Here is a 15,221-nt window from a genome sequence, read left to right on the forward strand (position 1 = left end):
ACATACTTTATATTCCTTGCTATAAACAGAAATAATGAAATCATCTGAGGACAGGCCTATTTTTAAGGATTAGTCCGATATAAACTTAACTTTACTTAGTTGGAGTGGCATAGCAAGTTAAGTTCTCTGGAGGGATAAAGCACCATCCAGTACCTAATCGTCCAACCACACTTATGCCTTTGTAGTAGTCAAATTCTTATAGCCATCCCAGAGGAGTAAAACTTCCTATTGATTTCTGCCTGTCTACAAAGTTTTGGCCACATTATTTTTGTTTCTGTCTGAGTCTGAAGCTTGGCCTTGGTTTATTTGAGGAACATATGCCCTGCCATTGCCAGTCTGGAAGAGAAAAGTTGTCTGTCTTGTTTTGCATGCATTGGACATCCCAGAGCCTGTCATATTTAAATTGAACAGAAAGAAGCCACTTCCTTCAGTGCAGCCGCTGTGCTGTTTGTGTTCAGACTGAAAACAGATCAGAGGGCCATTGGCTATGGAACTGCAAAATAACAAGGCTTTTACTTTATGTTGTATTCCAGCCCTCACTGCCCTTCAACCACTCATTGTGTTGGATACCAAGCACAAAACAGTTCGAGCAGCTCCTCTATTGCAAAACACTGGCCTTCAAAAGATTGGGGATTAAAAAATGGACATTCATTCATTCATTCATTCATTCTCTGTAACCGTTATCCAGTTCAGGGTCGCGGTGGGTCTAGAGCAGGGGTGGGCAATCTTATCCGCAAAGGGCCGGTGTGGCTGCTGGTTTTTGTTCCAACCAACCAGGAGGTCACATGATCATTTGTTTTACTCAAGTCAACTAATTAAAGGAGTGAAATCAGGTGTGCTTGAGCCTGAATGGACTTAAATCCAGCAGCCACACCAGCCCTTTGCGGATAAGATTGCCCACCCCTGGTCTAGAGCCTACCTGGAATCATTGGGCGCAAGGCGGGAATACACCCTGGAGGGGGCGGCAGTCCTTCACAGGGCAACACAGACACACATTCACACCTACGGACTCTTTTGAGTCGCCAATCCACCTACAAATGTGTGTTTTTGGATTGTGGGAGGAAACCGGAGCACCCGGAGGAAACCCATGCAGACACAGGGAGAACACACCAAAAAAAGGGGACAGAGAAGTGAAAATTAATGGTGATATAAACTGATTTTTCAGAATTGGTGATTGAAATTAGAAAGAAATAGAGTGTTGATGTCACTGCATTTTACAGGAACATCGTGCATCAGAACTGGAACCAGACAACAGAGCATTTAATTCCTAAAAGAAAGCTGATATGAAATATGAAATAGAGTCTTGCTCTATATTAACTATGAATCAAGTGACAAGTCTAGTGTTCCTGTTTGAATCTATTGGCTTTCACTTCAGCTGGCGATCCTACACATTTCCCATGACATCACCTTTGAAACAAATTACCGTTAGGAATGTTCCATCGTTCGTGGGTCTGTTTCACAAAGCTGGATTTCTCTGTTAGCCTGATCACTTGAATCATAAGTTGAGGACTATTCAGTAAAAAAGTCCCTCAGCTCTTTATTGGACACATTTAACTTAAGGCCTAATGTACCAAGTAAAACTGAGTAATCTTATTTGAGCAATCTCAGGTTAAAAAGGTTTATTAAAGAATATGTGTTGCAACAGCTTGATGAAATCTAGCCTTGTGATGAATGACATGTCACTTGGGAACAAAAAGTCCCCTGTGTTTTCCTTTCGTTTTCGTTTCTCTTTAAGTGCAGCTGAAGATCACAAATAACACTGAGTGTAATCTGAGGGTCTTTTAAGATTTGATCTACATGACCTTTGTTGACTTTATTATCATTTACTGGTGGTATGCAGTATGCAGTAAGTCAACAACATATGTTTCACAGGAAAATATGCAGCTAAATATGATATCTATCTTGCAGAGATGTATTTCTCACACCAAAAAAATGTAGTCTACGAAGTTGCAGTTTCTACTCCACACAATCCCCATAATCCCAAACACCTTCAGTGATGGCAGCCAGACTCACGTTCAGAAATCACTTGAAGAGTACTGTCTTGGTCCTTTTTCTTTTCTCAGTGAGAGTATTCTCATTATCAGATTTGAAATCTTAAGCACTGTTAATCTGTTGGGCACAGTTTTGTTGATCCACCAGGTCCTTCACACTATAGGAGTCCTCTTTCCTTTTGAGATATTTTAAATAAATAGAAACATGTACCTAACGAATGGCCTCAGGCAGCACTGAAGGTAGTATCACTGCCACACGGCTCCAGGGTCTCAAGGTCATGGGTTCAATCCTTGCCTCAGGTCACTGACTATGAAGAGTTTGTTGCGTTCTTCCTTTGTTTGCATGGGTTTCCTCCTGGATTATGTTTTCTCCCATAATCCAAAAACGGGTAGGTGGAATGTCTGTGTGTAATTGTTCACAGGTGTGAGTGTGTGATTGGGTGAGTGTGTGATGCCCTGTGATGGAATGGAACCATGTCCAGGGTGTGTTCCTGCGTCCAGTGATTCAGGGTAGGCTCCGGACACAACACAGCCCTGAACTTGAATGACACGGTTACAGAAGATGAGTGAATGAATGAAGCATGGTCTCTGAAGGTTGCACAGATTGCACTGATTAATCAGGCCAACCCTGATTACATTTGCTCACATCATAGTGGCTTGGGTTTGCTGTTCGTGAGTAGCTCACATTTCATCCAGCAGCACAAACCCACAATGCCGTGTATCCATACTGCAATTCTACATGCTATAGGGATTCTAACATGTTGAAAGGCTTGCTTTCTTCCTTCATGAACAAGGCAGCTTTACAGAGTGTACAGGGACACTGCAGTACTTGACCGCCCGAAGCTTTTCCAAGAAACAAAAACACCTGAATTTCAAAAAAAAGCATCTGTTTTTAAGTAGTAGGAAACACACTGAAATATTTAAAGCCCTCCAAGTCCAGAGCAATACTAACAAAACACACAGAGACACAAAGAATGGCCTCTGTCCTTTGGAGACTCTTTTATACGGTCAACCACAACAGTCATGCTGAGAGCAAAAGTAAACTTAAGTTTTTCCTAGACTTTACAGCAGGGTTCCAAGCAATACCAAAAGTGGTTTAGTGACCCACAAATCCATCTTACACTCATTTCACGACTGGGAAACCTTCTTAAGCTTTTCCGCTTCACCTTATGTCCTGTTCTATTTGGTGAATGATCACAAACAAGATAGTTTTGTATGTTTGTTTGTACTTTTATTAAAAAATGATAACGAAAATATATTTTCAACATGGAAAAAAAGGCTAGAAAATACATTCAGTTTTACACAAGTGCCATAAACATTACATTCAGTGTGTTCTCATTTGGAAATGAGGAAAATCCTACCTATTTTTGGAATGTTAAATACACTTCAGAGTGGCATAAAAAGTTCAAAGCTTAATGCAATGTTGCGCATAATCCCTGTACTCATTGATTGCTGTTGAAACAACAAAATAAGGCACCTTGAACAAACATGGCTTGTCGTCCTGATGCTTAAGGCTAATTGTTTGCACCTGCCACAGCTTTGAGTTATATTTAATCATGTTTCCTAAAGCTGCTGGCAAAAAACACCAAAAAAGCCAATCAGCACTTTCTTCCAAAACTAACCATTCCGAGTAACATTGGTGTGTGTAGCTTGGCAATCATTTTCTTAAGACACTTAAATGCTGATGGACAGCTACAAGCCATCAGCACAATCTTTCTCAAGCCTGAGAAATTACTGACAAACATTGAATGCATGAGGGCGATTTTTCTATGTAGGAATACATTTACAAAAAACCACAAAGTTTCTGCCTCCATGATTCTCATGCAATATCTGACAAATCTCATTGGCAAAGAGCTTAACCTTTTTTTCCCTTATGCCCAGTATTACAAGTGCATATCACCACAGGTCTGAACCTGCACGTTAGACTCTCTCACCTGCACACAGCTAAGACCACATGAGAGCTTAGAACAACGTTATTTCATTGATGGTAGAAATTAAATGGGGAAGCAATGTACTTTGGAAGCATTCTGGCTACCACTGATGGTTATCATTTTAAACATTACTGCGTCAGCTAGCAGACGGTTATTACAGGAAATGGAGTGGTACCAATAAACCAATGTGCACTCTAAACAGAGAAAAGCCACCTAATCTTTTGGTCCACAAGGTTAGGCACGTATGCTTAAAGTTTCTTGGTTTACCCTTCTCCATGACACAAATAATTTCCCCAATTTCACAAAAACAAATAGCTTCAGAGGTTGACAATCATTAGCAGGCACTGACCAGAGTCTGCTCATTAACTGATTACGGACATATACATAACCGGACGATCCATCCACCTTGCAACGTGTGTCCTTTTTTCCTCTACAAAAGGACTTTAAGGGATTCCATCCAGTCACTGAGTCCAATCAGTTCCTCCTTCTTGGCCTGCCCTCAATGGCCACACAGATCCTTGGGTAATGAGGAGCTTCCAAGGTATGGGTACCATTCTCAGAGATCCAGGGCATCCAGGAGAAAGCAAATCTCTGCTTCGTTTCAATCAGGACATCATCTCTTGATGCTCAGATGCAAAGGCGCTCAACATGTCATGCAACGTGGTCTCATGTTGAAGGGCTGGGGATTTGGGTCCACCTGAGGACGGAGCCAAAATGCAGCTTTTAGTAACTCAAAAAAACAATAGCGAAAAGCATTGCAGTTCTAGTATGTTGGGAAGTACTAGAGTGTAGAGCGCTTGCGTACCTCACTGTACACAGGAGGGGGTCTGAATCTGAATTCCTGCACATAGGCCATGAATGGACGTTCTAGCACCCCACTGAGGTCCTCCTCCTGCCGAGGAGCTGCAGAATTCTGGACGGCCTCCTCCTCAGTCACAACTGAGCTGTACTCAGGAGGAGCTGTGAGGAAACAAAAACAACAAGTCAGCATCGGGCATGTGTTTGAAAAATGGCCTGTATCGCTGGTGGAAGCTAAACAGTTTTAAAGCAGAAACAAACTTACGCTCAGGCTGCTCAGGGATGGCCATGCGGAGCCACTCCAGGTTCAGACTGTACTGGCTGCTGACACTGGAGGTGCGGCTGCCGAAAGGATGGAGTGGGATGGTTCCCATCACCAGTGGAAGCTCCAGACACAGCTTAGAGGTCCCAGGAACATCGACACAAACCTGAAAAAAGAGAAACAAAACGTTATTGAGCATCTGATGTGAAGAACAATTTTCTAAATAAGAATCCTTCAGTCCTAGTTTTGGAGGCCCATTCAGCTGCATATTTTTGCATATGTTCAATATCACAACTAGGCTCCAAGCCTGTTTCATTAGTTTTACTTTGTCCAATACATCCGATTCAGATTAATAATTAATAAGGGGTTGGTTATTATGTGAAAAAGTGAACAGGGGATAGGCAAAACTATGCAGAACAGATTGCCTCTAGGACTGGGGCTGAGGTGACACTGTTCAATAGCAGTGATGTCTGAACTCACCCTGAGCATGTATTCCACTTTGATGATGCGACACTGGAGGATAGAGGGACCTACTGGAGGGATTTTAATGGCTCTGCCATGCCAGGTCTCTCTGCGCCGCGCTCCCACTATGTCTCCACACAGTGTGGCTACGACAGACTTCTTCTGCTTCATGGTGCCTCTTGCGATAAATGTCTGTGTCTGAGTAATGTAAGCCTTGGGGACCACTGATCGTGAGGTGGAGTTGTCAAACTCTGCAAAGACTGGGATAACTTCACCTAAGGAAACAGTGTAAAAGGGATGTTATTAATGATACTGTTATTTTAAGGCTTTAAAGCTCTTGACATATGCATAGGTTTCTGCTCTCACCGGGTGTATAGCCTTTACGGTCAATCTTTGCAGTAATCGAAACCTGCCCAAAGTTTCGGTACCAGGCACGGGCCATTTTCTCTTTGGTTCCAGCTTGAGGTGCCTGCAAATTACATCACAAACGGCAATTAGTATCCAATACCTAACTTGAAATACCAAAAAAACACCTGGAGTAAGTCGCACTTACAAGTAGAGAGGGTGTGTTGATGTCGATGGGTTCAATAACTGTAAACTCTTTCTTGACTTTCTTCACAGAGAACCAGGGCCGGTGTAACTTCACCTTGACCCAGTAACGGATGCTGCCGTGCTTGCCTTCAAAGGAAGTCACCAGGGTCCTATAAGAGTCAACAAGTTGTTATTTCTACACATCCACGTTAAACAGACTTTAATCACTTTAAAAAGTATCATCTGAGGCAAAACTAATCAGAAAGTGCAAACTCACTCCTCGGGCAGCTGAAAACTGAAAGGGTATTCGTGTCTTCCTGCAGGAAGGGTGGTCAGTTCCTCGTTATCTGTGGGAAAAAGATTAGTAGAGCGTTTAAATAATAAAAAGAAACAGGAAAAGAGTGTTCAAATCTGTGACAGTTTCTAACAACAACCAGCGCCAGCCCTGATGCACTCTCTGCACCTTGTTCATAACAAAGCCTGGATGAAAAACACTGAGAGTCTAGTAAACAGTAGCTCTTTCTTTCAAGCAGACAGCCGACTTATGTACAATGATGGATAGTCATTCATTCACTTAATTCAGCTTTTCAGCAAAACCCTGCTGTGCAGAGGTGCGCAACACCAAACTATAACTATCATCGTAAACATTATTACGACATTAAGGAGCATTATTTTGTGGATCTTGTCTGTGATTGTGATCGAATGCGATAAAGCAAGCCCTGGTCAAGTTCAATGCTTTTCCTATGTGACTTCAAAAAAAAAGTGCATTTGATCTAAAGATAACACCCATTTTAATACACAATTATGTATTCGCTGTATTAGAGGCACTAACTGTGGCTTGTTTATCAATGTTACACTCAGTAAATCAATGGAAAGTGCACACACATCATTTACTCTAACACAATCAATAAAGCATGGCATTTGAGCACAGTTATTGAAATTTTAGCTCACGTCTGCACCCCTTCAGTCTGAATGACTGACCTGCCTGCAGAAGCACCTCTCTCCGGTTAAGATACTCCACTTCGTCGCTGTAGTTCTGAGTGTAAGCCGTGCTGGAGCCAGCACTGCGAGACTCAGTCCAGTGGACTTTAGCGAAGCCTTCGGCGTGTAATTTTAATGACTTCACTTTACTTTCTGCAGTCAGTTCGAGCACCACTTTCCCGGACACCACATCTCCGCTGCTGAACACAGGGGGAGAGTCGATTTCGGGAGAGTCGAAAACAACGTCTAACTTTTTCAGCTTGTCGAAAATCATCTTGTCTCCTTTGCTGAATTCTCAGAGCTTTAGTTCAAACCCGTCGCGGAGGGTGAGGAGAGGTAAAGTGAAAAGTGCTTAGGGAGTGGTCTGCGTTCGCCTCAGTTTCAAAACAAAACTGAAGAGCTTTCATGGCTCAACAGTACCTTTAACTCAGCAAACAAGGGGCGGGGCTTACGGCGCTATTATGTAAGGAACCAAGCAACCAGCTCAGTGAGGGGAGGTCAGGGGCGGGCCTCGGCCATGATTGATGGCTCCAGGTTCTTTAGTCGAAAACAAGCACACTGCGCATGCGCACAGCTCGGCAAGGAACACGGCGGTTCAAAACAAAACAGGGCCCACAGCTGTAGCCCCTTCAGCCCATTTAAGGCGAGGCAGTAGAGCTGAACAAGTGGTTTTATTTTGTTAATCAACAGAAATCACAACGAGTCTTAGACAAAATAATCACTGACATTCCAGAAAGTGTTATTATTATTTATTTGTTTGTGAAGGTGTTTTTCTTTTGTTGCAGATTTCAGTAAAGGTATGCACATCCCCTTAAACGTGTGCATGAGTGATACTGCGATCAGGAAAGTACTTAAACATATTATTGATGTCTCTACACATCACTATACACTACATCATATACAGGACAGCTTTAGATCTTGTATAAATCCATTTATGCGCAATACATTTAGAAAACGTTCTTTATTATCACTCAGAATAGGCTGAACACACACACAAAAAATAATAAATAAATGAAAAACCTGATTAAAAACGTGCATTCTTGTTGCTGAGTTTTTTTTTCCTCGAACTGTAGATAAAGCTTATTTAAATGGTTTTAAAACAGGTCTTAAAACATGTAGAGACACATCTATTTTGACATTTTTCCATGAATACGGGTTGAGATCATCCAAAAATCTCAAAATGGTGGATCCAAAATGGTAATTTATGCCTTTAGAGTTTAATGCCCAATGAAAGATACCTTGAATTAAACATATACAAATTAATGACTATAAATCAAAGAAAAGCCACATTTATTAATGAACAAAAAGATGAGCATCTGCTCTTAGTGCCAAACTACCCATAGGCAACACGATAAATTGTTAGGACATGGAAGAAAAGAAAGTTCACCAACAAAAGAAGTTCAACAAGGGATCCTGTTTCCAGTTTAAGGAAACGAGAGGTAAAACAATGGGCTTCACAAAATCACAACGCCCCCCTGTGGCCTGTGGCTGCACAAAACTTGTGGGCTGCTGGTTTTATTCTGCGGTTCTGGCGCCCTCTAGTGGATGTAAACTCAACCTGCAGAAAGGTTCACTGCCCACAGTTGATTAATGAATATAAACAGGGAAACCCTACAGATTTAAGTCAACAAAAGTCATGGAATTCACTGATTTTAAAATTAATGAAGGTTTATGTTTAAAAAAATACTATAATTAATGGTAAATGTGTAATAGTTATGCTCAATTATTTCAGTTTTGTGAAACTGGCAGCTAACGCTGGCATCAAATATTTAGATTTCTGCAATAATTTAACATTATATCCTTATGTGCTTAAAAAGAACACAGCATTTAAATGGGCTTACTGCATTTGATACCCTCCGCAAATAAGTGACATTTTTTCTGTAATGGTAATCCAATATTTAGCAACTTTTTACAAATATTTATGTAACTGTCCAGGTACTTGATATTGGCATCAGCCCACAGTTCCCTTATTGGTGTAAATCATAAATATTTATTACACAGTGGATATCCATTTTGTGTGCTGCTAGCCCCACATTTCATGACAACGACAATGAGGTAAGAAAGAAGCTGCAGTCAGTCCCTAGTGCACTGTATGTGCCGACTAATATGGGGTTAAAGGGCAACCTACTCAATGCTTCTAAAAGCATGCCAAGTTGTTTGTTTTTGCTTCTGACCTCAATAGATTAATGATCAGCCAGATGTGCATCTTGCTCTGCTTTTCTGGATCTTTTTGCACATGACACAAGAGCCACACAATGTTCTGAATAATCTAAAAACAAGTGTACGTACAAACATATTCAGCTCCAAAGTCCTACATTGCTATATACCATTAAATGTGCTTACATTTACATTTTTAAAAACATATTAAATCACAGTTTTAAACTGTAAAATGCTATGTTTGAGTTTGCTCTCTACTGAGGATTTTGTAACATATTTTAACTTGGAAATTAAAACTTGGATTTTGAGCTGGGGTGTTAGTACATTTGTAGGTCATGAAATATGTCTTGTTCAAGATTTATTTTATATTTTACAGCAATTTTCCTCCTCTATTTAAATCTTTGATCCAATATTCTAAACTTTCTTAATAATGGATCATGTATTCATACTTTGCCAACAATACAAAGGATCCAGTTTTCCCAATATCAGATATTCCATGTAATAGATCCTATATTCAGAAAATGTGATTTATCTAAGTAATTGATGCAGTATTTCTATTATATCTTCTTTCCCAATAATGGATCCGATATTCTGAAAAATGCAATCTATTTAAATAATTGATCCTGTAATCCATGATCTTTCCCATTAACATCGACAATATTCCCAAAATGCAATCCAATACTTGATATTTCCCATTAATGGTTGGTCCTCATCATCATCATCATCATCATTATCTGTAACCCTTATCCAGTTCAGGGTCACGGTGTGTCCAGAGACACAGGGAGAACACACCACACTCCTCACAGACAGTCACCCGGAGGAAACCCACACAGACACATGGAGAACACACCACACTCACCTGGAGGAAACCCACACAGACACATGGAGAACACACCACACTCACCTGGAGGAAACCCACACAGACACAGGGAGAACACACCACACTCTTCACAGACAGTCACCCGGAAGAAACCCACGCAGACACAGGGAGAACACACCACACTCCTCACAGACAGTCACCCGGAGGAAACCCACGCAGACACAGGGAGAACACACCACACTCCTCACAGACAGTCACCCGGAGGAAACCCACACAGACACATGGAGAACACACCACACTCACCTGGAGGAAACCCACACAGACACATGGAGAACACACCACACTCACCTGGAGGAAACCCACACAGACACAGGGAGAACACACCACACTCTTCACAGACAGTCACCCGGAAGAAACCCACGCAGACACAGGGAAAACACACCACACTCCTCACAGACAGTCACCCGAAGGAAACCCACGCAGACACAGAGAGAACACACCACACTCCTCACAGACAGTCACCCGGAGGAAACCCACACAGACACAGGGAGAACACACCACACTCTTCACAGACAGTCACCCGAAGGAAACCCACGCAGACACATGGAGAACATACCAACTCCTCACAGACAGTCACCCGAAGGAAACCCACGCAGACACAGAGAGAACACACCACACTCCTCACAGACAGTCACCCGAAGGAAACCCACACAGACACAGGGAGAACACACCACACTCTTCACAGACAGTCACCCGGAGGAAACCCACGCAGACACATGGAGAACACACCACACTCCTCACAGACAGTCACCCGGAGGAAACCCACGCAGACACATGGAGAACACACCACACTCCTCACAGACAGTCACTCGGAGGACACCCCCGCAGACCCATAGAGAACACCCATTAATTGTTGTGCTGCTCCCAATAAGGAATATTCCAGAAGAATGGATAAAGTATTCACAAAATGCCTTTTATCGAGATAACTGAACCAGTAATGTTTCCGATTTTCCCCAAGACTCCATATTTCCCCTTATTGATCCGATAGGTTTATCGTGGTTATTGATCGTATCACTTCTTAGAAAGTTTACAACCTTATCATTTAAACATTTAACTTATCAACCAATGTGAAATTTACAGAACAGGCTTTTTCAGGCATTTGTAGTAAGTGGGCCCAAATATAAAATATATAAGTAAATTATTTCTGCCGTTTTTCACCTGGAATAAGGCTCTGCTTCTTGCGGAAGTATGTGATTTTGGAGGTGTAGTCGCTGTAGGCCGTGTTTACTCCAGCGCTGCGGTTCTCCAGCCAGTGAGCGGTAGCGGCTCCGCGACAAACCACCTCCAGCGCGGAGACACTTGCGTCCCACAGCAGATCCACAACCACCCGCCCGCTGACCAGATCTCCGCCGCCGTACACAGCGTCTTCCGCGCCGTCCAGCTCCACCGCCAGCAGCCGCACGCTCCGGAAAGTCATAGTGTTAGCTGTGGAAATCGAATTAAAGTTTTCTTTTTCCTCTAACATTACCAGCGGTTTCCAGAACCTTATACTTCCGTTGCATTTTGGTTTGACAACGTTAACTGTAAACTGGGGACTAGTTTGTCCAGTTGTGCTGTGTATTTCAAAGCTGAAGATCAATGTGTATTAATAACAGCTGGCACACATTGTCCAAACGTTTACCGAATTCATCTGCTAACAGGTGCAGTGTACTCAGCTTGTCATCTCAGTAGAAAAGCGCGAATACAGATGGTATACGGTGAAGCAGCTGCACATGACCCAAGGTCAACAAGCCCAAAAGTAAACCATGCTTTTAATGCATTATCTTTATTTTTGTTGCTCTAATAAACATGGGATTCATCAAAATATAGTTTAATGTTTCAAGGTACTGACAGTAATTTTAATTACATAATAATAAGTGTTAAATAGAACTCACCTTTCCATCAGTACTCTGTCATCTGCGCAGACACCTATTTCATTACAATAACAGACAGTTGAAATATATTTCCACCCATGTTTGGTCACCACCCTTTTGTGAACGCGCCAATAAGATAAGGCCACGCCCCCCTTCAGCACTGACCTCTTGACGACTATCAGCGCCGAGTAGAGGGTCAGAAAACTAAAACATAAATATTGAAATTAAGGAGAAAGTAATAGAGCATTCAACAACAAAGCAAATGCTGCAGACATATGGCAAATACCAAAAAACCGCTCAAATATGATGAAAGAATGCACAAACCAATACGAGAGACAAATAGAGGAAACAAATATTGTAACTGAAATTATTTCCCTTACTTCTAGTTTACCAGAAAATGTCAAAACAATTTTTAAAAGGTGCTCTATAGAACCATCTGCACCACATTCTACATGGATCTGAAGAAATAATTTATGATGCAAAGAAAAGAGCCCTTTAATCATGCAGTAGGTTCTTCAAGATGGTTCTTCAAATAAAGAATCACTTCCTTAAATAAAGAACCCTTGTAGAAGCATCATTTTGAAGTGTGATGGTTTCAAAATTCAAAACACTGTTTGCATCACTTTGGTAAAAGAAAACATATTGTACTTTTTTAAAATTGTAAATGCTTAAGAAAAAATAACAGAAGTAGTAGCCTTTAAATAGATTAATATATCTTTGATGTTATATTATATACAACGTGGCATCTGTGAATCAGTGGTTTGGTGTTGTGGATGGACCTATAGCTGCAGTCTATAAGGTGATGTCTAAAAGTCTCTATTAGAAGTCACTGCTAATGTTTGCTGTGATATTCACATCAGTATATAACTGTATGTGTTGACAGTACTGCTAGCTGCGCTTTTAGTAAGTTACTGTAAATATGACAAGATTATTATTTTATTTATTTATATTTTGCAGTGTAGTGTAAATAGTCTTCATGTACTGCCGGGGTAAGTGTGTTCTTTCACAAAACAAAAGTGCTATCAATTGACAGTAACCAAAGATCACAGATTTAACTCCCCATATTGTTTTTTCACAGCATTTACCTGTATCTGAAAATATACAACCTGGATGCTACAGATTTGGTTTAGCTTTTGCTCATATTGTCACAGGCTACTTGAAAATACATAAAATGTATTTAAATTACATTTCAGATCTGTTCTTGACTAGACTAGCTTTAACTTTAAGCAGGCTAACAATCTAATCAAAAAATGGCTAGTCTGCACCAAATGCTTTCAGGTGGGTTTGTTTTGGTAAGTGTGGCAAGTCTTGCACACGTTTAAAGCAAACTGAAAATAAATACCACTTTTAACCCAGAGGTGAAATCAGGCTAAACCTTGCTAATTTGGTTTTAGTCAACAATGAAAAAGCTTCCAAAACAAACGCTAGCAAAGTTCAAGGTTACACAGCTGTCACAGGTATGAGCGTTTCTGTTTGATCAGTGAAAAATCAACAAGAATGGAAAAGTGTGAGGGCTTTAGCCTGCCATTGCCGGAGATCCAGCAGCACTGACCAAATGTTTTCTATCTCCACAGAACAGCCTGGACCATTCTGTGAACTAAAACTAAAGGTCAGTCTACAGATTTTAGTATGTTTAAGTTCTAACAGTCTGCTGTGTTCAAGATAATGTTTAAGACCATTGACTCTGTTCTTAGGGCCCCTTAGCCACTGTGCTTGGAAGATTCCCCTGAAACTTGTAATCATTTTCTGCACTTTTTCATAGATAAGGTTGTCACTGCCAGAGCTCTTATAACAGCTCCTGCCTTTGACACATCTGACACTGCCCCAAGCCTAGCTGTGTTTAAAAAAAATTGAGCCGGTGACTCTGTCGAACCTGGAAGCTGTGGGAGGCCTGATAAAGCCTTCAGGATCCCCATATGATGCTGTGCCTCCTGACTTTTTTAAAGAGGTTTTTCCCAGTATAGGGCAGCAGGTTTTACCCTTATCAACAGCAGTTTGTCCTCTGGTGTTGTTCCCATGAGTTTTAAAAATGCAGTAGTGCATCCCCTGCTTAAAAAGCCTGGTCTTGATCCCATAGTTCTGGCTAATTATAGGCCCATTTCCAAGCTGCCTTTTATTTCAAAAATATTGGAATAAATTGTCTATGCCCAACTGAAATCTTATTTGGATGAACGAAATATCCTGGAGGTTTTTCAGTCTGGTTTTAAAACCCGTCATAGTACAGAATCAGCGCTTATTAGGGTTTTTAACGATATCCTCCTGTCCAATGATTCTGGTGATCATGTGATGCTGTTAGATCTCACTGCAGCATTTGACACAGTGGATCACAACATTTTATTTTCCAGGTTGCAGCATATAGTGAGCATTTGCGGGGGGCTTTGGAAAGGTTTAAGTCATATTCCACAGACAGAACCCTGTGTGTGAAACTTGCGAATTCAAAATCCTCCTCTGCTCCTCTGCCATATGGGGTTCCACAGGGCTCTATCTTAGGACCTCTACTGTTCTTTCTCTATCTGCTTCCACTGTGTTCCATTTTAAGAAAACATGGCATCGCCTTCCATTGTTATGCTGATGACACCTAAATATAAACCTCTTCTCTTATGTCTCGAGGACATTAAAGCCTGGATGTCTGTAAGCTTTTTAAATTTTAATGAAGATAAAACAGAAGTGATGGTCTTTGGTCTCAGTGGTTTTTGTGGAGCCCACCCCCCTGTTGAATTGGGCCCCCTTAAGCAGTATGAGAGGACAGTAATCTCTAACTTGGGTTTTAAAATGGACAGTGATTTTAAACTGGATCGCCAGATTGGCGCAGTAGTGAGGTCCTGCTTTTATCACCTAAGGCAGGTGGCGAAGGTGAAGTCCATTTTAGCACATGAGCACTTTGAAACAGTAATCCATGCCTTCATTACACCTCTGGATTACTGTAATGCACTTTATTTTGGAGTCACGTAAGAGGGAGCACATATCTCCCATTCTGGCCGCCCTCCACTAGCGGCCTGTGCATTTTAGAGTTCGTTTTAAGGTTCTCTTATTTGTTTTTAAATCCTTATATGGACTCGCCCCGCCTTACCTCTCTGAGCTCCTTCATCTGCATGTGCCCGCACTGTGCCTCCGGTCCGCTGATCAGCTGCTCCTGGAGGTACTGAGGTCCAGGCTTAAGCTCAGAGGTGACCGAGCCTTTTTGATTGCAGCTCCGAAATTATGGAATGAACTGCCAGTTTTGATCAGACAGGCCTCTTCTTTGTCCACTTTTAAAACCAGCCTCAAAATCCACTTTTATTCCTTGGCTTTTAATTTAACATAATTTTTATTTTTGCATCTTATTTGTGTATGGTTTTATTTAAATGTACTTTTTACTGTTTGTTGCTCATATTG

At 41.4% G+C, this 15,221-nt stretch overlaps 1 protein-coding gene across 4 annotated transcripts; it reads right to left on the bottom strand.

Moving 5' to 3' along the window:
- Nucleotides 1-3,210: 3,210 nt before the first annotated feature.
- Nucleotides 3,211-11,919, bottom strand: arrdc2 (arrestin domain containing 2). Of its 4 annotated transcripts, XM_066647985.1 has the most exons (9): nucleotides 11,868-11,919; nucleotides 11,152-11,418; nucleotides 6,253-6,322; nucleotides 5,998-6,145; nucleotides 5,811-5,913; nucleotides 5,463-5,719; nucleotides 4,986-5,148; nucleotides 4,728-4,882; nucleotides 3,211-4,619 (listed from the first exon to the last, which is right to left on the bottom strand). In XM_066647985.1, the coding sequence occupies exons 2-9, from the start codon at nucleotides 11,408-11,410 to the stop codon at nucleotides 4,566-4,568; spliced, it is 1,209 nt and encodes a 402-aa protein (XP_066504082.1). In that variant the 5' UTR covers nucleotides 11,411-11,418; nucleotides 11,868-11,919; the 3' UTR covers nucleotides 3,211-4,565. The 4 variants fall into 4 exon arrangements, with proteins under 4 accessions (XP_066504082.1, XP_066504079.1, XP_066504081.1 ...); XM_066647982.1 differs by lacking the exon at nucleotides 11,868-11,919 and having other exon boundaries at nucleotides 11,152-11,541; XM_066647984.1 differs by lacking the exons at nucleotides 11,152-11,418; nucleotides 11,868-11,919 and adding an exon at nucleotides 6,957-7,363.
- Nucleotides 11,920-15,221: the final 3,302 nt, after the last annotated feature.

This window comes from Hoplias malabaricus, chromosome 16 (genome assembly GCF_029633855.1).
Source record: "Hoplias malabaricus isolate fHopMal1 chromosome 16, fHopMal1.hap1, whole genome shotgun sequence".
NCBI classification, from domain to species: domain Eukaryota; kingdom Metazoa; phylum Chordata; class Actinopteri; order Characiformes; family Erythrinidae; genus Hoplias; species Hoplias malabaricus.

Coding starts and splice junctions, on each gene's coding strand:
- arrdc2 (XM_066647982.1), bottom strand. CDS start 11,458: ATGTTAGAGGAAAAAGAAAACTTTAATTCGATTTCCACAGCTAACACT. Junction 4,883..4,985: donor CATCCCTGAGCAGCCTGAGC/GTAAGTTTGTTT, acceptor GTTTCCTCACAG/CTCCTCCTGAGTACAGCTCA. Junction 4,620..4,727: donor CCCCTCCTGTGTACAGTGAG/GTACGCAAGCGC, acceptor CTCCGTCCTCAG/GTGGACCCAAATCCCCAGCC.